The sequence below is a fragment of the Notolepis coatsorum genome, assembly GCF_963971535.1.
Source record: "Notolepis coatsorum genome assembly, chromosome: 1".
Taxonomy (NCBI): domain Eukaryota; kingdom Metazoa; phylum Chordata; class Actinopteri; order Aulopiformes; family Paralepididae; genus Notolepis; species Notolepis coatsorum.
Window position 1 is genome coordinate 242,387,022 of NC_140165.1, and position 25,138 is coordinate 242,412,159.

The following is a 25,138-nucleotide window of genomic DNA, read 5'->3' on the forward strand; positions in this document are numbered from 1 at the left end:
CGTCTCAGATCCTCCGCTACCAGAGGAGCCGTCAGCCTATCGGCCGACCGCCCCCCCGGCAGGGGAACCAGAGCTGGAACTAGGCCATCTCACAGGAGACGGCCTTGGTTCAACAGCTCCTCTGGGAGGCAAACTCTCCACCGGACGCCGATCGGGTACGACTGACTGCCACGACCGCGGAGTCAGCGCAGCCCCACGACGCACGGCGGAGGCGGCAATGGAGAACCTTTGGTGAAGAGTGACGTTGCGAGCGCTCGAACCCCCCGAAGAAGACATTATAACTTAGCTTTTTTCTCTTAAATTGTGAGAGAGAGAAAAAAACAAGAAACAATGTCAACGCAGCTCCAATTCCTTTCTTCAATATTCCAGCAATCTCAAAGTGTGGTACATGCAGGCACTTGACATGGTGAAAACTAAAGAAGGAGCTGATAGTATGGCCACACCCCTGCTTATGTAGAGGAGCGGATGGGGGTGTGGCCAGACAGATGAGGTATGTAAAGGTGCATGTGAAAATGTATTCAGTGCTAATACTGATATGGAAGAGTATAGCAGTAGACGCAGAGCGGAGCTATGCGATAATATAACTGACCATTCCTTATACTGTGGCCATTCACCAGTCGAATGGCCTCTGGAACAAACCCAAACTTCCTTCTGTTTGTTTTAAAGGCAGGCTGTCTAAAGCTCTTTCCTGAGGGCAGCAGGTCAAAACACACATGAAGGACATGTGTGGAGTCACCAATTATCTTATGTGCTTTCTTGAGCACTTGAGCACTGTTAAACTGCACTAGGAATCTAAATTATTCCCCCGGTATCCGTAAAGAGACTCCGGAGCAGGAAATGCTGATACAGAATCAATATGTCCTGTTGGATTACTAATGTATAAGGCTTGCGATAGTGATCTTAAACCTATCTTCATTGCATGATATTGAATGCTGCTTCACAAACTGGTTGTTTGCTGGTGCCACTGTCATGAAACCCATTGAACAGCCTTTTCATAGAGCCATCAATGTATTTGAAAACCATTGGCATACCACCATTGCAACATTCTGGAACGTCGCTTTTTGAGCATTGAAAATGTCAAAGTCATAAAAAGCGCTTGTTTTATCTACAAATGCCTACATGGACTAGCTCCCCCTCCTGTACAGGAATTCATATACAAAGGAAAGGTTTTCCCTTGCCTCTTTTAGAGGGCAACTTCAAAGATGGCTGAAGACCAACCAGTCATGTGACCACATGTGACGTATCTCTAGCCACTAGTATTTTTGTATATTGCTGCTATGTATTTGTACATTTATTACTGTTTTATGTTGGGGGACAATGGATGTAAATGATCCTCGTGCTAAATCCGGCAATTTTTACACTCCACTGTGTTCATCAATTTTGCATTGTCCTGTCCAAATAAACAAATAAAGTAAAAGTAAAGTTACCGTTCATATTCTGAGAAGCTTGAGAAAAAGGGCCCCGTTAATCAGAAACCAATGTGGGCAATGTCCAATATTTGTGTTTGTTTGGTTAGTCTTTGGATAATGTTTGGCTTGGCTGTTTTCTTGCGATGTCTTGTGTTGGCTTGGTTATTAACTTTATTATTATTATTTCTATATTAACTATGGCAGTGGCACAGAAGGTAAGAGTGGTCATCTAGTGATCCTGGCTCCTCCTGATTTCACGTTGAAGTGTCCTGACTGCTGATTGGCTCCTTGCGCACATGGCTGCCTTCGCCGTCTGTGTGTGTGAGTGAATGGGTGAATGTGAGGTTGATAAGTTGTAACATCTCACACAGTTACAAAGAGATATCTCAGACACATCACAGAGGACCTCTCCTGGAACACCAACACTGCATCACTGGCGAAGAAAGCTCAACAGCGCCTCTACTTCCTCCGCAAACTGAGAAGAGCCTCAGTGCCCATCCTGTGCTCCTTCTACTGGGGCACCATCGAGAGCCTCCTGACCAGCTGCATAACTGCGTGGTACGGTGGCTGCACAGCATCCTGCCGCAAGACCCTGCAGCGCACGGTCAGAACAGCTGAGAGGATCGTTGGTGCCCCCCTCCCCTCCCTCCAGGACATCTACAATACACGCCTGGCCCGCAAAGCAGTAAGCATTGCGGGCGACATCACCCACCCCTCACAACGCTTTTTCACTCTCCTGCCCTCCGGGAAGAGAATGAGGAGCCTCCGAGCCAGGACCAGCAGACTGAAAGACAGCTTCATACACCAAGCTGAACTCACTCCCAGCTCTCCCCCCCCCCCCCCCCCCCCCTGCTCTCACTCTGCCACCACAGAACCTGGACTAAACCCCTCCCCCCACTGACACACATACAGACACACACTGCCACTTCACAAACTCACTGCCACTTTACTTTACTGCCACTATTTTTGTTTACATTATATTAGTTTACTGCCATATCAATCATCTCACATAAATAATGGCAGTAGAATACAATAATGGCAGTAAAGTGGCAGTGAGATTCTCACTGCCACTTTACTGCCATTATTGTATTCTACTGCCATTATTTATCAGTTTTATAACTTATACTTACTATGTACCACTGCTGCTAAAAAAAGATTTGCACTAAGTTCTCTTTAACTCCTATATTTATTTCAATCATAAATGTTTGCCACTGTTTATACATATAGTCCTGTATAGTGTTTTATATACACCGTGGGAAGGGGAACACGCAATTTCATTTCTCTGTATGTCTTGCACATTATGAGAAGCGACAATAAAGCTGACTTTGACTTTAATGATCAACCATTTTTAAATGTAATTTAATTTTCCATAGTGACTTACGATGATCCCTGATGTGCAACTAGTCTACTATTCTACTCTCTAAAAACCTTTTATTTCAATTATTATCAGCATAGGCCTTACTCATTGACTGTTTCCCCATCTTTACTCCCTGGCGCCAGCGTTATTGACCATTTACACGATGTTTGCGGACCCCTCGTTTATTCTATATTATAGCTATGGAGACAATAGTATGGCTCATTTGACAGGCACTATGTGTAGTCCAACACTTCTTTAATTAGAATAACTGGTCTTCACCGAATAGACAAAGGTTAAATACAGATTAAAATACAGAATTAGATCTCTCCACATTCGAAGGAACGGCATGTGTCGTTTGACATTCTTGGTTTTAACTGCAAGTTTCTTTTTACTGCTTTCCATCTTGATTTCTTGATTTCTAATTCCTTTTCTTTTTTTGGACAACGCGCTAAACTTGACAGCGTGCTACATTTCGACACACACATTTCTGCCAAGAGCGCTGTCAGGAGTGCAGAGTGCAGACTGCTCGCGAGGCACACATATTGGGCGTGTCTGCGCTGGTATCTCATCGAGCAATGTGCTTTCGTGGATAGCTCCCAGACGCAGAGCAGGCTCCGCGAATGCAATTCGCTTCGCGCAATCCATTCTCTGTGAATTCCGCCCCCAGACTGTGGAATGCTCTCCCCAACCACCTGAGAGCACCACAAACTGTTGGCACGTTTAAACGTGGACTCAAGACCTACCTTTTTAGAAAGGCCTTTTATTAGTTTTTATGTCATATCATATGTTGTTCTGCTATGTGTTCTTCTTTTTTTTTTATATATCTATTTTTATTTTATTCTTTTAACTCTGTAGCACTCTGAGATTCTCAGGAATGTAGGGTGCGTTACAAATGAAATGTATTATTATTATTATTAATCTGAAGTGAAGCCTATTCACCATTAACAAATGTCTAATACAGTTAATTATTTGTTTACTTTTTCATCACCTGTTACAAATGTTGTAGACAGCTTTCGGATACACCCTTCTTTGTGACATCAAACAGTGACAGAATTAGGACTATAGATAAATGCAATTTTATTAACATATAAAATACATGTGCATAACATGTGGTGTAACTGGGGGCACTAGGACCCAGGAGTACCCTGGTCAGGTACTGACAGAGTATGTAGAGGAAGTATCATACGAGTGAGACTTGACTTCACATGTGTTGCCATCTGTTGAATGGAAGCACGATACATTAGCAGAGCCAAGTTATTCGTGCTGCCCCACGCTTTTAAGAGTTGGACAATATCGGTATATCGGTTATCGGTAAAAAAGCCAATATCGAACATCCCTACTGAAAAGACTAATATTATCTATTAACAATTTATTTAGGTAACATAAATAATACTAATTTGTACATTGAAAAAAAAATATATATAATATATATATATTTTTTTGAGAGACCCCCACAGGTGTTGTTGACTATGGGGGCTCAGACTCTATATATGGGGGCTGAGCCCCCATTGGCCCCCACATAATTTGAACACTGAATGTCGATCCGTTTTCAGTTGAAACAGGGTGAAACAAGGCTAAGGCCGCCTATGCTGCCGTTGTTTGTCACTGTAATGTTTTTCACCCACCAGCACCCCAGTCTCCATCTGCTTGGTTCTGCTCTGTAAACATTATCTAGCCATCCAGTGGGGGAGGGGCTGAGCGTCGGGGCAACTCCCCTTATGGTCAGTGTTGGGGGAAACGACTCTGTATTTTAATTTCTCTCAAAAGAAATTCTCAATCTTGACTAGGGCAGGCAAAGCCTCACTTAAGCAGAGGGGTGTGTTTTCAGGGACATTTGTAATTGACTACCTAAAGTATATGACCTAAAGTAGTTGGTGAATTGTAGTTTTTAAGTGTAGTAATATTAGTAATAATAATAATTGGAAGTGCATGTAGTTCTCCTGATGAATTGAAAATGGGGGGACCCTGATGTAAACAAGACGAAAGTCTTTCTCTGGTCTGCATCCCCTTAACAATTGTGTGTATTGAGCTGTACTGTATTGTACCCATTCTGCAATCTGTTAATAAAGTTTTCAATCAATCAATCAATCAATTATACTACTCAACGCTGCCTCTGGGGGATTGTTCTAGTGGTCCCTGCTATAAGAATATTTTTGCTGTTATGCTTGTTGTGTATGGAGGATTTCCGTAACGCATTATTAAAACTTCTGAGCTTTTTTTCATTGGAATTCGGATGCACTGAATTTGGTGCTTTTCTAGAACAGTCAATTTACACTAAGCCACTAAGGGATGGGTGTAGTGAGACGAGCATAACATAAACATAAACACGGGAACATTTTACATTTTGACTCACTGTATATTGTATTTGCAACTTGAATACTTGAATAAAAATATATTGGAGAAAAGAAGAGACATGGATAGAGACAAATGGAACATAGAAGAGATGTAGATATAACATGCACTGGCGGACTGGCGGATAAATTGTTGCCAATGATGAAACAATAACGTTTTAAAATACTAATTCCCATCCCATTGCTGAAAACATATATACTGTGGCGATCGGTGAAGAATGAGGCAGTTCGACTTCTCTTCAGGCACTTTATTGACCGCCTGGACAATTATGAATGAATGAATGAATTAATGAAAAACAAATTGCAGAATGGGTACAATACAGTATGGCTCAATACATACAATTGTTAAGGGGATGCAGACCAGAGAAAGACGTTTGTCTTGTTTACATTCATTTATTCTCAACAGAAAGTTACCACTGGGTTATAATAAAAACAACAAACCGCTGGTTGATACAAACACTCACTTTGTATGGCAAGTTAACTACTACTGAATTCACATACTAGCTCCCCTAAGTAACTAGCTAGTTCTCTTTCATTAACATAGTATAGTCCCCAGGTCCTAAAGCTGCGCTGATCTAAACACACTGGCTTAAACCAATATGAGCCTTTAATGGACATGCAGAGTGATGTTCAAATGAACACTTTTCAGTTACAGTATAGTAACAGTCATGTAATCTAATTGTAGCACCCTGAATATGTGACTATTATTCAGAAGTGCTGACTTGCCTTTTATCTCCCCTTTGTGCACAAAGACATATTAACTAGTTTCCATTGATATTCCCTCGAACAATGACGCGGGTTTCTTCTTCTCTCACCGGATGGAATATGGATTATAAACAGTAAACTGAATCATATTCTATCCACCCAGTTCTTCCTGTGGGGCTAGTTGGCGGTACCAGCAGGGGGCGGCGGTGGCAGGCGGAGCGCACGAGAGAGGCATAGAGGGAAGCAAGTCAACTGGAACGGAAGTGAGGAGAGCCAGCCTCTTCGACATTGGACTTGGACCTGGTCGGTCGTGTCTCGAAAGAGCCCCGTTGTGGACCACACGGGTGAACGTATTGAACTTGAATATATTACGGGTTATACTAGAAATATAAGCGTAGTAGCGTGTTGCATGTCCCCACTGAATAACCCTAGTGATACAACGAGTTATCCTAGAAGAAAGCGGTATAGCCAAGAGTTGGCTTATGTTAACGTTATCCCCTCCAGTGAGGTGCCCAGCCAGCATGGCTTGAAGAGGACCGGTGGTTAGAGGCACCCTGCGTCGTTGTATGTTTCGGCTAGCAGGAGGGCTGTCTAGGACCCACAAAGTAGCTTCAGTTAAGGTAGGGCCCAGATTATTATCGCGCGTCAACCCAGCCCCGGCAGCCAGCAGCCTGTCTTCACCGGCGTTCTACATCTGCTCTGCACCTTTTGCACTTTTGTTTGGTAAAGTGGGCCCACCTTTTTCATTTTCTTTGAGTGTGATAACGTGTTTGTTCTTTAATAATATTTTCCCATCTAATTAACCCTTCCCCTGTGAGGAGGTTACCGACCTGTTGTATTATAAGTAAAGCCTTAGAGAGGTATTATCACTACCATATAATTAAAGCCTGAGAGAGGTATTATCCCTGGTACTAACCCAGACGTGGGTGATGAGTCAAGCACATTGAAGTATACTATACTTGGGTCGGCAATACCTGGTTCTATACGGTGTGGGTGTATAATCTAAGTGTCTATAAGGTATTGAGTTACAAATTGGGTAATAGTAAGACTTCATTCTATTTGACCCATTGCTATTAAATCTTTGTAACTGACCAGTATAAGTAACGATAAAGAATTATATGGGAGTTCTGTGTGCGTGTCCATTCCTGAGCCTATGAACAACTCTTTTGGTGTGGGTAACGTTAATACAATTAACCCCTTCCTATCCAACTTTTCCCTTTTTACTATAAGGTTTCTAATGTCACCGAGGGAGGGTACTGCTTGCGGGAGGAACTAAGTTATTTATTTACAATTCAGTCACTAGGTGTGGGAGGGTTAAAGGAGGTATTGGGGGAAGTGAGAGCGAGTTGGGGAGTACTGCTGACCGCCCTGGAAGGGCGAGGAAGACCAGAGTACCAGACCAGGTTGGTAAATCCCGGGCCCCATCCACTCCCACTGCCGGCCTCCAGTTGACGCTCCAGACCCAAAGACGAAGGTGCAGTCAGACGGAGCTCTACTGTGTCTCGCTACCCAGTGGCTGTGCACACCCGTTCCCACGAAGCAGGGATAATCCACCCTGCTACATAATGTTGGGTCTTAAAATCATATTCTTTCACATAATTGTCTTGAATCAAGTGTATAGCATATAATAACATATTTTCTTTGGAGGTTTTTGTGAAATAAACATATTGAATGTGTATTGTTCCCTGTGTGTTTTTATCATAGAGGTGTGGTTATACTTGTAATCTGGATTGCCTAGACTACATGTTAAACTTAATCAAGGATGAGGACTATTTCACCATATGACGCATCATAGCCTTTTGCTCGCTCAAATTTGCTGACGACACAGTGGTGGTGGGCCTGATCTCTGCCAACGACGAGAGGGCCTACCTGGAAGAGGTCAAGGTCCTGGCGGGATGGTGCCAGGAAAACAGCCTCTCCCTGAACGTCAGCAAAACAAAGGAGATGATTGTGGACTTCAGGAGGTCGGGGGTCAAGGACTACAGCCCCCTCAGCATCGACGGGGCACCGGTTGAGAGAGTCAACAGCTTCAAGTACCTCGGAGCCCACATATCCGAGGACTTGACATGGACCATACACATTAACAGTGTGGTGAAGAAGGCACGACAACGCCTCTACTTCCTCAGGCGCCTAAGGAAGTTCCAAGTCAGCCAGAAGATCCTTAAGAACTTCTACTCATGTACAATAGAGAGCATCTTGACCGGCAACATCACCTCCTGATTTGGGAATAGCACTGCAAAAGACCAAAGCAGACTAAAAAGAGTGACACGTTCAGCCGAACGCACAATTGGAGGGGGGCTCCCCACCCTCCAGAACATTTACTACAAGCGTTGCAAGGGGAAGGCTAAGAGAATTATTAAGGACTCGAGCCACCCGAACAACTGCCTCTTTGAACTGCTGCCGTCAGGCAAGCGATACAGGAGTCTCAAGGCGAGCACAGAAAGACTCAGAAGTAGCTTCTATCCCCAGGCCATCAGGCTGCTAAACGAACAATGAATGAACACTACACAACAACAACCACCAAACACACATAGCACACACATCCACACGCACACACTCACTTTAAACAAACACACTGTAGCACCCACTACACACACTTTATAGCACACACCCACTTTAAACAAACACACTGTAGCACCCACTCCCCACACTTTATATTTATGGATGAAGGATTGCACTACAACTCGTACACCTTACTGTAAATTGTACCTAAAATTGTACCTCATCCCATTTCTGCTTTGCACTAGATAGTACTGTACATTAGTACACTGCATAGTATTGTGTATTGTATATTATATGGTAACTCAGAACATTGTACATATGTCTATACCGAACAACTGTGACCTCATTTTCTTCTTCTAAATTCATGCTATATTATGTTATTATGTTATTTGATACTATCTTGTCTAGCACAGTCTCTGGAGCGTAACAGTAAGAAGCATTTTGTATGAAAGTATTCTGTACTTCTGTATGACAACTATTAAAGAACTTGAACTTGAACTTGAACTTGATGGTTTTTTTTTGCCCTTCAAACAGACTGAGTCCGCCACTGCCTATTGTCCAATCAAATGGCTTGGTTGGAACTAACTTGTATAACTAATGATAATCACCTGCTTAATTAAAAAAAATATATATATTTTTATAAAAGCTCCATGTAACGCTGAAGTGCAGTGGTCTATGAATGAATGAATGAATGCATGAAAACGTTTATTTAAAATGGACGCCACAGCTACATTGGACCAGTCACAGTGGACAGACCAGATGTGTTGTTTTGCGTGTTTATAGCACAAGTGCTAGTTTTCAACACTAGTCCATTGAATTTTTCTAAAAGATAAATACCATAGATACTTCTCCTTCTCCTTCTTTCTCCGGAGCGACATCTACTGGTAAGGGATGGCAACTACACCAACATGCTGACCCCGGAAGCCCGCAGCGTGGAGAGTGCAGGGCAGAATGCTGCGGGTCAAAAGCGCTTTCACTAAACATTGTTGACACTGCTGATATGTCCGTTCTGCTGTCCGTCGTGGCAGTAGGTGTTGCGTTGTATTTGATAGTCTATTATAATGTTTTCAGAGGAGGCAGGTGCACAAGTTCTGCACAGCTGACGGGGAAGACTGCAATAGTTACCGGTAGGCAAATAACTGTCTTATGATGATGATGACCAACTAACTCGAGGCACTTTTCCACTATCATATTTACGCGATGCATCTGTTACACATACAGTGTGTCGACTTGTGCATGAATGAAAACTTTATTTAACAGATTGCAGAATGGGTACAATACAGTACGGCTCAATACACACAATTGTTAAGGGGATGCAGACCAGAGATCGTCTTTCTATGGTCTGCATCCCCTTAACAATTGTATGTATTGTTGAGCTGTGCTGTATGAATGAATGAATGAAAACTTTATTTAACAGATTGCAGAATACAGTACGGCTCAATACACACAATTGTTAAGGGGATGCAGACCAGAGAAAGACATTTGTCTTGTTTACATCAGGGTCCCCCATTTTCAATTCATATCGACATAAACATACACAACATACATGACATTTATGGCATAGGGACATACAGGTATTTAGCACTGATACATTTGTGACATAAACGGTATTCAAATATACTGTACCCATTCTGCAATCTTTTAATAAAGTTTTCAATCAATCAATCAATTGTTTACATCAGGGTGCCATTTTCAATTCATAGTGAGTTCATTGTTTAACGAAGGATTAGTGTGAGTGTGACTACTAATTATTATAGTTATTTTTGTATTGTCTGTGCAGTAGGCTCATGAGAACCATGGATAAACACTTTTTAACACTACGTCCATATTGTATCTATTTATACTAAAGATTTGCACTACATCCATGCCTCATTTAGCATTCTTGCATTTTGGTTGCATTTTGTACTTTAGTTTGTATATTGTATATTTTGTATAGTGTTTGGTCTTTTATTCTTAAAAAAAAAAGAAAAAAAAGTACTCTATGAAGCACAATCTCAGGAGGCTCACACATAACCAAGCATTTAACTGTAAAGTGTAATGTACATGTACCTTATATGTGACAAATGAAACAAAACTTGAACTTGTACTGTTTGATCCCAACCAGGGAGTAATACTGGCATTGGCAAGGCTACTGCTTTGGAGCTGGCCAGGAGAGGCGCACGGGTGATTCTCGCCTGCCGCGATAAGGAGAAGGCAGAGGCCGCTGCTTATGATGTCAGAAGGGTAAGAGAAGATGGGCTGTAGCCTACAGCCACCTACATTCACTTTACTCACCTTTTTATTTATTGGTCAAATAGACTCACGTTTGCCCACATTTTAACACTTTGGTTGCCACTTGTTAACGTGGTAAAACCCTGTTGAATGCCACCACCCACTTCAATGATAGCGTTGTGAACGAATAATCTCTGTCTTAAATTATGGCTATGTGTCTAATCTGCCCGTCGTTTATCAATGACTTGTTTGCAGTCAACATTTAATCGGTTCATTTCCGTTTTATAGCATTTTGAAAAGCCCTCGTTTTTCAGGAAAATATATAGATTCCGTGATAATCACCCTTTACTGGAATATTCTGGCATACACAAAAGACGTTGTAATTTTTCGGCCTATTTATCAATCGTTTTCAAATGAACGCTAGATTATCGATAGTATAATTATGTGTACTTATGCACGCTATAGAAGCAATCTGAAAAATATATTCTCATTTCCTGATCAGCGCGCACACACAGACACACACACACACATGGGGCACACCCTGATATATAGGTCAAAACAGATCCGATTACCCCAAGACTGGTGAAATAAATTGCTTACCTCAGATCAGATGTTCTCCAAAAAGATTATTCCAATTCCTGACCGCCATTCTAAATATCGATCGTGTTTATTCATTCAGCGTTGGGTACTGTAAATAATGTATTCCACGCGTTTTCCGGCTGGGCAATCAACTTGGGTCTCTTCAGATGCCTCGCCGGAGAAGTAACATGAGGAGGCTGGACCCCCCCCCCCCCCCATCAGTCTAAACCAATGGGGTGCAGTTACACAGGGAGAGACGATAGGGCGCAGTATTTTCCCAATTGAGCTCAGAGAGAGTCTGCCATAGATATATATAGAACACTAGATAGCTTGCCCGCGCTGCCGGCCAATGGAGAGCGACGTCACTGAACCGCCGCCATCTTGCCCCAGTTAGCCTTGAGTGAGAGTGAGTGAGCTGCACAGACAAAAATACTCATAACTCGCTGAAATATTGACGGATTTACAAACGGTTTGGTTTATTACAAGCATTATTAACGTGGCTATGATTCAAGTGGTTTGTAAAAAAAAAAACATCTTTAACAATTTTTTTTTATAAGTATGCAGTATCATAACTACATCTTTGATGTTTATAGCAAACCAACCCGTTTGTAAATCCGTCAATATTTCAGCGAGTTATGAGTATTTTTGTCTGTGCAGCTCACTCACTCTCACTCAAGGCTAACTGGAGCAAGATGGCGGCGGTTCAGTGACGCTGGTGACTCCGCCTTAAGCTATCTAGTGTTCTATAGATATCTATGGAGTCTGCAACACTAGCGTGAGGCTCGATTGATGAAATATGAATTCAAATCTCTAATAAAAAAAAATACGACAAACAAACGCTATATGTCGTTGGTGGCACTCAACTGGCGGCATGAACTAACGACAAATCGCGTCCGTGGCACTCAAAGTGTTAAAGGTGATAATAAAGATGTACCACAGAAATTCGCTGTAACCCATGACGTTAATCTATTCTAAGAAATAAAACAAAATGAAACTATTCTGAAAATAAATTATTATATAGTGGGGATTATTTGCGTTACTTTGATAATCAGCAGCTTTGAATAGTAGTTCATAGACCTTATTTTATTTATTTTACAACTACATCACTGAACACAATTCATTTCTCCACCAGAATAGTAGCTATATATAATATATTTATTTGTGGATTTGGATATCTTTACATGTTGTGGGATTGGGATATCTTTACATTTTGGTGGATTTGGATATCTTTACATGTTGGTGGATTGGGATATCTTTACATGTTGTGCTGTATATTCCTGTCTGGTCCTTGTTAAAGGAGAGTGGGAACGACCAGGTGGTGTTCATGCAGCTGGATCTGGGGAGTCTGACGTCTGTCCGTTCCTTTGCTGAGACCTTCCTGAAAACTGAGCCCAGGCTGGATCTGCTCATCAACAATGCAGGTGAGGAAGACATTGAAGGAGAACCGAACACAAGGTTCCTCCTACACAGGTCACGTGGGGATTGACCATTTGCTTTTATGTCATGCTCAGGATGGGATTCCTTTTCCACCCTGTTCCCACTGGCAGCCATGTGAATATGGTCAATTGCAATCAGGTCTGGAAAAACATGTACAGTATGTGCGTGTGGTGGTTGGTTGATTGTTCAGATCTGATGCACAAATGATTAGGCTATACATACTTTATGTTGTTGTGGAACCAGTCATTTCACACATTGCCATGTTTGTCTTTGTGGAGAATATGAATCGACTATTATGTATTAGATCACGAGACAGAGTGGGTTATAGAAATTAGATCACACCTAGGATGGCGCTGCTCCGACCGGCTGCCTTTCTGTTCGCTCCGTCGAGACTGTGCTTACTTTTGTTAATATTTATAGTTTTAAGAGTTTTGTCTGTACCAACAGTAGGTGCATTTAATGTGTATGACCGTCAGTCACTTATAGACATCGGATTACGGGAAACTTACCGATTGGATTACTCACTGGACCAGCTTTCCGAACCGCAACAATGGCCTGAGGAGATTCTCCGGAAAATGGGACCAGATCCCTTTGTTCCCGACCCCAGGAACAAAGGATCCAGACGGCGTGGGAAGAGAGCTGGGATCCGTAACAGGCTGAGATCCAGACCAGGGCTGTACGTTAACTTTTTTTGCACATAGCACTGGTGCTACAGAGGTTGATAGTTTTGTAGCACAGGCCAAAATCTTGTAGCACAAGTATAAAACGTGTTATATTTGTAACAGTCACAAATGTGCCTATTGTATTTGTGTTATTTAGTTGCAGTGCCATGTTTGGCTGTCATTTAGTATATCGCCATGTGTTATTATTACTATGATACTCTCATATGCTATTTTCAATTAATATCATAAACAACATAAGGAATATTAGCATAATTTTGAGTGGACTGAAGGAATGAGTCAGCGTTAATAGTTTTAAATGCAAATAATTTATTGAAACATAGAAGTGGGGTCGGTTGGGACACACACACACACACACAATGGGGGACCCTGATGTAAACAAGACAAACGTCTTTCTCAGGTCTGCATCCCCTTAACAATTGTGTGTATTGAGCCGTACTGTACTGTACCCATTCTGCAATCTGTTAAATAAAGTTTTCATTCATTCATTCACACACACTGTTTCAACTCACCACCCCCGCATCATATTGTAGTCTAGTCTGTCTTCAAACTTCCACTCCTCTCGAAACTTGTTTATTTGAATATCAACATTATCTGTCCATCCTCAGTTTACTATAATATACTCCTGTCCTGACTAGTGACTTCATCATCTTTCCAAACGCACGCACGCACACACACACACAGGGAAGGGGAGAGAGTGCCCCCCCATTTCCCTTTCCACACTGTGTCTGCTGGCTCTGCATCTGATCAGGATTAGCTTGTTAGCTTGCTAACGTTGTCGTGATTGTAATGGTACATAAACGTTAATTTCGGGCGATGTGCGCATAAAGGAATGGCGACGGTGCAAAGCATGTAGATGCATTTGACCCGTTGTGAGAAAAAAAAAACACCGCAGACTTATTTCGGGACGTGTAGGCGCACTGCCACTGCTGTGTTAACGCAGCAACCGACCAACGCGCTGCTCTGCTTGCAGAAGGCGCACGGATAGGGCGGATATGACTCGTCGAGTTGTCACAAGAGTTTTCCAAAATAAGATTATCATATGCACCTGAACGTTGCTAGCTTTCGGAGCCTAGCTGGAGCTGCGCGTGGGCAGAAATGAGATCCGCTACAGGATTTTCAAAGTAAGAGTATCTATATGAACCGAATCCCTATCGCACCAGTGCTACTGAAGTAAATCCATCCATCGCACAGACCGCTGTTGCTGTAGCACGTGCAATATATATCTCGCACTGTACAGGCCTGATCCAGACGCCACCGAACGCCATTACCCAGTATATTGCTAGCCAATGTACAATCAATTGACAATAAACTGGACGATATCCGAGCAAGGATTCAATACCAAAGAGATGTCAGAGACTGCAACATTCTCTGCTTCACCGAGACGTGGCTGGCGCCGGACGTTCCAGACCACACTATCCAACCGGCCGAACACTTCTTTATCCACCGCAAGGATCGCACAGCAGAGTCCGGCAAACAACGTGGAGGAGGTATCGCCTTCATGTTTAACAACAATTGGAGCGATCCAACTAACGTGAAGGAATTATCCAACCACTGCTGCCCAGACCTGGAATATATAACCATCAAGTGTCGTCCTTTCTTCCTCCCGAGGGAGTTAACGGCGATCATCCTGGTCGGAGTGTATATTCCACCGCAAGCCAGTAACAACGTCGCGCTCTCCAGACTCCACGACGAGGTAAATAGAATACAAGCGGCGAACGTTAACGCCGCCATTTTAGTGCTGGGTGATTTCAATAGCGCCAATCTGAGAAAGGTATTACCTGACTTCTATCGGCATGTGACTTGCAACACCAGAGGCGGTAACATCCTAGATCACTGTTACACGCAATTTAAAGGTGGCTACAAGGCTCATTCTGATAGTGGCTTTGGTAAATCAGATCACGCGTCCATTTTTCTTTCACCAATGTACAAACAGAGAATCAAAAGTACTCCTGTAGTCTCGCGAGAGGTGCAGAAATGGGATTTGACGTCAGAGGAGACGCTCCAGGCTGCGTTTGACTGCACAGACTGGAGCGTGTTCCGCGACAGATAACATTAATGTCTACACGGAGACAGTGCTGGACTATGTTTGTACTTTGGTGGAAGAAACAATCCCCACTACCAAAATGAGAGTTTACCCAAATCAAAAACCCTGGGTAGACAAATCCGTCCGTGAAGCTCTGAGAGAGCGCACCAAAGCATACAACGACGGCCTAGTGGCAGGCAACATGAATGACCACAAGGTGGCGCGATACAACGTAAGGAGGACAGTGTCAGAGGCCAAACGGCGCTACAGGGATAAAATTGAACTCCAGTTTGAACAAGCTGACTCTAGAGCTATGTGGCAGGGGCTCAAAACGATGACAGACTACAAAGGCGCCTCCCTCAAACTGAACAGTGACATCTCCTTAGCAAATTACCTCAATACCTTCTATGCGAGGTTTGATGCTGGTAATAACAACACCAGCTCACAAGCCACGGCAATGGGGGGGGGGGGGGGGGGGGGGGTCGGCTGCTGATGGAGACGCAGTGTTCAGGGTAACAGAGCATGAGGTGAGGCGGACCTTTAAAAAAGTGAATATCAGGAAGGCAGCAGGTCCGGACGGCATCCCCGGCCGCGTCCTAAAAGTCTGTGCCGACCAACTGGCCCCAGTATTCACTGACATATTTAACCTGTCCTTAGAACAGGCTGTCATCCCCACCTGCCTGAAGAAGTCCACTATTATCCCTGTACCCAAAAAATCCAAGCCTGCTTGCCTCAACGACTACCGCCCTGTAGCTCTCACCTCCATAGCCATGAAGTGCTTTGAGAAGCTAGTAAAGGGCTACATCTGCTCCTCCCTCCCCATCAACATGGACCCCCTGCAATTTGCATACCGCCCCAACAGGTCCACGGAGGACGCCATAGCCCATGTGCTGCACACAGCAGCATCACACCTGGACAAGAGGCAGGGGAACTATGTGAGAATGCTATTCATCGACTACAGCTCGGCATTCAATACCATAGTCCCCTCCATACTCATAGCCAAGCTCAGGGACCTGGGCTTGAACTATGACCTCTGCCAGTGGGTCTTGGACTTCCTGACTGGCAGACCCCAGGTGGTGAGAGCAGGCAACTGCACCTCCTCATCCATCACCCTCAACATAGGGGCCCCCCAGGGCTGTGTTCTGAGTCCCCTCCTCTACTCCCTGTACACACACGACTGTGTGGCTCAGCGGAGTAGCAATACAATCATCAAATTTGCTGACGACACAGTGGGCCTGATCTCTGCCAACGACGAGAGGGCCTACCTGGAAGAGGTCAAGGTCCTGGCGGGATGGTGCCAGGAAAACAGCCTCTCCCTGAACGTCAGCAAAACAAAGGAGATGATTGTGGACTTCAGGAGGTCGGGGGTCAAGGACTACAGCCCCCTCAGCATCGACGGGGCACCGGTTGAGTGAGTCAACAGCTTTAAGTACCTCGGAGCCTACATATCCGAGGACTTGACATGGACCACACACATTGACAGTGTTGTGAAGAAGGCACGACAACGCCTCTACTTCCTCAGGCGCCTAAGGAAGTTCCAAGTCAGTCAGAAGATCCTTAAGAACTTCTACTCATGTACAATAGAGAGCATCTTGACCGGCAACATCACCTCCTGGTTTGGGAATAGCACTGCACAAGACCGAAGCAGACTACAAAGAGTGACACGTTCAGCCGAACGCACAATTGGAGGGGGGCTCCCCACCCTCCAGAACATTTACAACAAGCGTTGCAAGGGCAAGGCTAAGAGAATCATTAAAGACTCCAGTCACCCGAACAACTGCCTCTTTGAACTGCTGCGGTCAGGCAAGCGATACCGGAGTCTCAAGGCGAGCACAGAAAGACTCAGAAGAAGCTTCTACCCCCAGGCCATCAGGCTGCTAAACGAACAATGAACATACACTACACAACAACAACCACCAAACGCACATAGCACACACATCCACACGCACACACTCACTTTAAACAAACACACTGTAGCACCCACTCCACACACTTTATAGCACACACCCACTTTAAACAAACACACTGTAGCACCCACTCCCCACACTTTATATTTATTGATGAAGGATTGCACTACAACTCGTACACCTTACTGTAAATTGTACCTAAATTGTACCTCATCCCATTTCTGCTTTGCACTATATAGTACTGTACATTAGTACACTGCATAGTATTGTATATTATATGGTAACTCAGAACATTGTACATATGTCTATACCGAACACTGTGACCTCATTTTCTTCTTCTAAATTACATGCTATACTATGTTATTTGATACTATCTTGTCTAGCACAGTCTCTGGAGCGTAACAGTAAGAAGCATTTTGTATGAAAGTATTCTGTACTTCTGTATGACAACTATTAAAGAAACTTGGGTCGTTAGACCCCCATAGGCGTGATCTAAATTCTATAACCCACTCTGTCGTGTGATCTAATGCTTTTATACAATGGCCGATGTCATCCAACCTTATTGCTATACAATAAACACACATTAATTGAAGATTTATTGACGACCATCCGCAGAAAAAGTAGTTTTCAAAAAAATAAAAGAGAAGTTGCCTCCATGTGGAAGCAGCTCGGAAGTGCATCCAACTGTTCTCAGTAACATATCCAACAAACTAACACATCCAACTGTCTCTCAACTAATACATCCAACAAACTAACACATCCAACAATTTTTTCTAACCTACTTTCTATAGAACTTCATTCTTAGATGCTTCTATAGAAAGTAGTTAAAAGAAAAAAAGTTTTCTTTGCCCTATAGAGGGAAAAAAAGAAATTTTCTTTGCCCTATAGGAGGGAATTCTTTTCTATAGAAGCAGCTGGGAGGTGCGCTGTTTTAAGTGAGCGTGGATTATTTAATTGATTGATTGATTGATTGCTAATTTTATTACTGTCCGCCTTGTTTCCAACTGGTTAAGCTTGGCGACTCTTTCGAAGTTGCTCTCTTTTGAAGTTGGTTATGCTTATAGTTTGGAATCAGGGCTGGTGGTCTATCGCCCTGCTCTAAAGATAAACTCTAAGCATAACCAACTTCGAAAGAGAGCAACTTCGAAAGAGTCGCCAAGCTTAACCAGTTGGAAACAAGGCGGACAGTAATAAAATGTGCAATCAATCAATTTGCGCAATATTTATTTTGTTCCACAATGACTCATGACCCACCAATTACATAATCCAACATTGTGTAAGAAACTAACACATTCGCCGTGACAGAATCGTTTTTGATTTAGTCATTATGACGCTGTCAACATATTCATTCGTAAGGTTATTGTCCGCCATCTTGCTTTCACTTCTAAATCCACGACTGGCGGATTGATCGTAATTCGGTTGTGGGCGGGTTCTAGGACCAAGAGCGTGGAGTTATGACAAATAACCATGTGTAACTTGACTGTTTTAGCCAATCAGAATAGAGAAATTTGCATGCCATTGTATAAAGATTCATACTGTGGCCTACTTTACAGACGTATACCTTCAAACTAAAACAAATCCAGTCAAGAAACTAAGGTTTGAAGGAAGTATGCAAGAAGCTAAGGAAAGTATAGTTGCACATGTTACACGTTCTACATGTGGGATTTGCACATAATATAAAAAAAAAATTAAATAGCGACCTTCTGTTCACTAGGGATGGGACGATGCATTGATCCAGATCGATATATCGATCTATTATCAATAATCAAATAGGATCGATGCAACGTAAAAAGATCGATTCATATTGCGATACTCTTATTTTGAAAATCCGGCGAGTCGTATCCGCCCAGTAGTGTGCTAACGCTGTGTAGCTATGTACAGCAGAGCAGCGCTACAGAGTGCCTATTTTGCAACCCGATATAAGTCTATGCTGTTTATTCCCCGCAACGGGTCAAATGCATCTAACATGCTTTGCATCGTCGCCATTCCTTTATGCCCATGTCGCGTGGGCAGACCTAAATTAACGTTACGTTAGCTGCTTAAGCTAACTAAGCTAAGCAGCTAACCGTGAGAGAACAGGAGAGAGGGGACTGGGGAAGGAGGAGGAGGGGGGGCGGGGGCATTCTACCTTTCTGTGTGGGGACTGGGGGAGGGGCATTCTGTGTGTGCATTTGAAAAGACCAGATAAAGTCAGGAGTATTATTATATTGATATTATTTACTGAGGATGGACAGATAATGTTGATATTTAAACATAAATACATAATAAATGTATTCATGATCATCATGCAACATAAAACAATTGTAGGAACAGTTTGGGAGAGGGAGGGGTTTTAGGTTGCGTGTTGTGAGTTCCAAAACATTTAACTTAAAGTTTAAAGCTCAATATATAAAAACGTGGCACTTTACAGTGAACAGGATGTCTATTTGTATTAAAATTAAACAATAGATTGTTTTTCATTTAAATGTCTGGAAGAGCTAAAAAATAAAAACGTCAATTGATATTTCCGTAGTCTTTTTTTCGTTGATCTAAATTTGACTGATTGTGTTAAATGGGCACATAATATCGTCTCATATCGATCGCAGGCACCTGAATCGTATCGTATCGTGGCAGACTTTGTGATATCGGCAAATATCGTATCGTTGTCCAAAGAATCGATATCGTATCGTATCGTGATGAAACTGGTGATTCCCACCCCTACTAGACACTATAGATGATTAACTCTCAGTAGGCTGAGGGGGCGTGGCCTCCTGTTCACTAGACACTATAGATGCGTAACTCTCAGTAGGCTGAGGGGCCGTTTGATGAATTGATTAATCAGTAGAAGATATTGGACGGTGATATAATAATCAGACATGGGTTTCCTTTTATGTGACAAACAGCTTTGGGGTAATTGGGCAATACAAATGTCACACTGAAGTGTATATAACCAAACACTTACCAAAACAACCACATTCCACCGCTGGGCCTCCAGGTGTGCTGGGTCCCGGGCGCACGGAGGACGGCTTCGGCAGGGCCTTCGGGGTCAACCACCTGGGCCCCTTCCTGCTCACCCACCTGCTGCTGGAGCGGCTCCGGCGCTGCGGACCCAGCCGCGTGGTGACCGTGTCGGCGCTCCTCCACCGCTTCGGCGCTGTGGACTTCGCCCTCCTGGGCTCCCAGAAGGACCTGGTTCAGGGCCCGGCGTCCCTCTGGCTTGACCTCAAGGCCTACTGCCACAGCAAGCTGTGTAACGTGCTCTTCACCAGGGAGCTGGCCAACCGTCTGGAGGACACCGACGTCACCTGCTACAGCCTCCATCCAGGTCAGCGCCTCGGGAAGACTTTAGAGAGAGGGTTGTTGTGATGGTGGTTGGTGTGATGGTTGGTGTGGTGGTTGGTGTGGTGGTTGGTGTGGTGGTTGGTGTGATGGTTGGTGTGATGGTTGGTGAGGTGGTTGGTGAGGTGGTGGTTGGTGTGGTGGTTGGTGTGATGGTTGGTGTGGTGGTTGGTGTGATGGTTGGTGTGGTGGTTGGTGAGGTGGTTGGTGAGGTGGTTGGTGTGATGGTTGGTGAGGTGGTTGGTGAGGTGGTGGTTGGTGTGATGGTTGGTGTGGTGGTTGGTGAGGTGGTTGGTGAGGTGGTTGGTGAGGTGGTGGTTGGTGTGGTGGTTGGTGTGATGGTTGGTGTGGTGGTTGGTGTGATGGTTGGTGTGGTGGTTGGTGTGGTGGTTGGTGAGGTGGTTGGTGAGGTGGTTGGTGTGATGGTTGGTGAGGTGGTTGGTGAGGTGGTTGGTGTGGTGGTTGGTGTGATGATTGGTGAGGTGGTTGGTGAGGTGGTTGGTGTGGTGGTTGGTGAGGTGGTTGGTGTGATGGTTGGTGTGATGGTTGGTGAGGTGATGGTTGGTGTGGTGGTTGGTGAGGTGGTTGGTGAGGTGGTTGGTGTGATGGTTGGTGTGATGGTTGGTGTGATGGTTGGTGAGGTGATGGTTGGTGTGGTGGTTGGTGTGGTGGTTGGTGTGATGGTTGGTGTGATGGTTGGTGTGGTGGTTGGTGTGGTGATGGTTGGTGAGGTGGTTGGTGTGGTGGTTGGTGAGGTGGTTGGTGTGGTGGTTGGTGTGGTGGTTGGTGTGGTGGTTGGTGAGGTGATGGTTGGTGTGATGGTTGGTGTGGTGGTTGGTGTGGTGGTTGGTGAGGTGGTTGGTGTGATGGTTGGTGTGGTGGTTGGTGTGATGGTTGGTGTGGTGGTTGGTGTGATGGTTGGTGTGATGGTTGGTGTGGTGGTTGGTGTGGTGGTTGGTGAGGTGGTTGGTGTGGTGGTTGGTGTGGTGGTTGGTGTGATGGTTGGTGTGGTGGTTGGTGTGGTGGTTGGTGTGGTGGTTGGTGAGGTGGTTGGTGTGGTGGTTGGTGTGGTGGTTGGTGTGGTGGTTGGTGTGGTGATGGTTGGTGTGGTGGTTGGTGTGGTGGTTGGTGTGATGGTTGGTGTGGTGGTTGGTGTGGTGGTTGGTGTGGTGGTTGGTGTGGTGGTTGGTGTGGTGGTTGGTGTGGTGGTTGGTGAGGTGGTTGGTGTGGTGGTTGGTGTGATGGTTGGTGTGGTGGTTGGTGTGGTGATGGTTGGTGTGGTGGTTGGTGTGGTGGTTGGTGTGGTGGTTGCCATTGGTTGGTGTGGTGGTTGGTGTGGTGGTTGGTGTGATGGTTGGTGTGGTGGTTGGTGTGATGGTTGGTGTGGTGGTTGGTGTGGTGGTTGCCATTGGTTGGTGTGATTGTGAGATGTTGGCGTCTTCAGATTTTCTTTTAGAATTGAGGTGCCCAAACAAAAATATATAAATATTTGCTGTTTTGATGGGAAAGATAATTAGTCACAGCTTAACTCAAGCAATGTAAAATGTACACATATCCTTTTTTCTCATATTTTTATATTCTGATAAAATTGTATTGCCTATATTTATGTTTTTCAACTATTACCCTGGCCATACCTGTACATCCCCCCCTCCCCCATGCTGCTATGATGCCCCAAATTTCCCCCAAGGGGATCAATAAAGGAATATCTTATCTTGTTTTTTCCTGATAAATTGATCTCTAAGTGATTCTTTGTTCTTGAAATGTAAAGTTTTAAAAATGTTTTTATTAATTTAATAGAATAGAATAGAATAGAAATACTTGTATTATCCCGTGGGAAATTTGACACTGCAAATCGCTCAACATTTCCAGAACAGGTCACGAATTAGAATAATAAAACAAATCAAATCAAGTTGCCTACGATAAGAGTAGAGTAAAATAGAATAAAAATCGAATAAAATATACAGTAAATAAATACAGTAAAAATATACTGAGGTCTACAGTAGGTGTAATCTACCCAACACGTTGTACCTGCAGAGCACCTCAGCCCAGCTGTCCTCTTCATGTATCTGAACTCAAAACTACTCATTCCTCTATTCCCAGGAGTCGTCTATACTGAACTGTGTCGCAACTTGAGTCCGTGGCTGCAGCTCCTCCTGGTGCCCCTGGCCAGGCTCCTCCTCCTGGACCCCGAGGGCGGCTCCCAGACCACCCTGCACTGTGCTCTCCAGGAGGGCATCGAACCACTCAGTGGACGCTACTTCACTTCCTGTGCACTACAGGAAGTGGGCGCCAAGGGGCGAGACGACGCCCTGGCCAGGAAGCTGTGGGAAGTCAGTGAGAGGTTGAGTGGTTCAGACTGATGACTGGTAGGTGATGTTGCAGGGATACAGGGCATAGAAGAGTTCAGACTGATGACTGGTAGCTGGTGTTGCAGGGATACAGGGCATAGAAGAGTTCAGACTGATGACTGGTAGCTGGTGTTTCAGGGATACAGGGCATAGAAGAGTTCAGACTGATGACTGGTAGCTGGTGTTTCAGGGATACAGGGCATAGAAGAGTTCACATTTACATTTACATTTAGTCATTTAGCTGACGCTTTTATCCAAAGCGACTTACAATATTCGAATGTTGATTTAGAATTCGAATGCCAGGGCCGGACTGGGGAAATAATTCATACCGGGAGATATAGCGTGAAATATAGCCCCAGTCAGGCCACTTTTTAAGCGGGGGGTCTGGGGGTCCCCCACCAGGATTTTCGTTGTTACAAAGACTTAATTTCCTGCATTCTGGTGAATTTTAGTGCATGTGAATCACAAACTAATGAGCCAACAATTGCTTAGTACAATGTACTGTTATGAAACTCAAATAAAACTGTTGTGGCACTAGCAATGCTACACTCCCCACCTTCAAAAAGAAAAAAGCAAGAGCACAACATATTATTATTATTATTATTATTATTATTATTATTATTATTATTATTATTATTATTATTATTATTATTATTATTTTTTTTTTTTTTTTTTTTTTTTTTTTTTTTTTTTGAAAATTTTCTTTTTATTGATTGTCTCCATGGTCCATACAAACAATATCTTGACTTCTCCATTTATCTCGGCCTTCTGTCGTACAAATTGCATCAATTGTTAATAATTCTGAGTTAAAGTGCAGAAGTACAAGTACGTACATGAGGACCCATACAGTCAATAGCATCCTATAATTCTTTTTTTCTAGACAAACAAAAACAATAACCAAAAATAACATAACAAAATAATATGTTTGGGTGCATCTTCCTGACACTCAACTCCTTTTACACAAGGTTCACTTAACAATTAACCGAATGGACATTTCTATACACCTTAAACAAATGAAGATCGTAACGGTGTAATGTACATTATCCATCTTTCCCATTTCTTCCGAAACGTATCCTGTTGCAACCTAAAAGAAAAAATTATTCTTTCCATCTTAAAAATATCATAAATAATATCAATCCAATCATCCACTGTCGGAATTTCTGTTCTTAACCACTTTCTAGTAATGGCTTTCCTGCTAGCCGCACTTAGTATCTGAAATATATATCTATCCCCATTTTCTGATGGCCTGGCGCCCAAATATAGACTCTCCAACTTAAATGGGATGTCCACCTGGAATACTTTTTCAAAGATTTTATGGACCTCCCTCCAGAAAGGCATCAGCAAGGGACAAGACCAGAATATGTGGTAATGATTTGCCTCTGAGAGGCCACACTGTCTCCAGCAGTTGGAAGATTTGGTATGATGACATATTGTCATCATGACTCCCTTGTGCTGGAGTACTGAAGAACCTAATCAGGGATTTCCAACAAAATTCTCTCCATACTGGTGAACTTGATGTTGTATTTCACATAAATCCTCCCATTCCTCTTCCGTTATATTTAGTTTCCCTCCTTTTCCCATTTCTGTTTTACATACAATGAATTACCTTTTGTCTGTTGTAATCCCATATAGAGTCTTGAGAAAAGGGTTTTTTGGTTTGATTTCGAGACATAAGCCTCTCTGAAGACTTTTAATAAAATATTTTCCGAAAGCGTTTGTTTATTTCGCTTCAGTAATTGCTCGATATAGTGCCGAACTTGAAGATGTCTGTAAAAATCTTCATTTTTCAAACCATGCTGCAACTTCAGATCTTGAAAGCTCTTCATGGACCCCTGATATAAAAAGGTACAATATGCTATTAGGCCTAGAGTCTCCCACCCTTTAAACCTTACGTCCATTCTTTTGGGTACAAAATCTGGGTCATACGCACACCACCCCAAAACTTTTATGGCTTCTTTAAAAGAAATTGGGCTGTTACCTTACTCCACAGCTTAAGTGGTAAACTAATCCATGGATTTCCCAACTCTATTAAATCATTCAACAAAGCCTTATCCCAATTGCAGCTTGAATTGGATACTCTTCTGTTACCGCCATCTCAATCTCCTTCCACCTGGCAAAATATTCTGGATTACACCAACACGTCATTGGTCTTTATTGGGCTGCAATATAATAGTCCTTCAAACATGGGAGTGCAACCCCTCCCCTGTTTTTTGCTAGTTGTAGACTCTTGTATCTAATTCTAGGTCTCCGCCCCTTGCCAGATGTACCTTGAAATAAGTTTGTCCCATTCCTGAAATTTTTGGTCAGG

General features: G+C 43.5%; 1 protein-coding gene across 1 annotated transcript; it reads left to right on the forward strand.

Annotated features, from left to right (window-relative positions):
- Positions 1-9,275: 9,275 nt before the first annotated feature.
- Positions 9,276-24,452, forward strand: LOC311232655 (dehydrogenase/reductase SDR family member 13-like). The gene is made up of 5 exons (XM_084319515.1): positions 9,276-9,451; positions 10,429-10,547; positions 12,412-12,535; positions 20,139-20,468; positions 22,583-24,452. Exons 1-5 carry the CDS (start codon positions 9,325-9,327, stop codon positions 22,840-22,842), a joined length of 960 nt encoding a protein of 319 aa, XP_084175641.1. The 5' UTR covers positions 9,276-9,324; the 3' UTR covers positions 22,843-24,452.
- Positions 24,453-25,138: the final 686 nt, after the last annotated feature.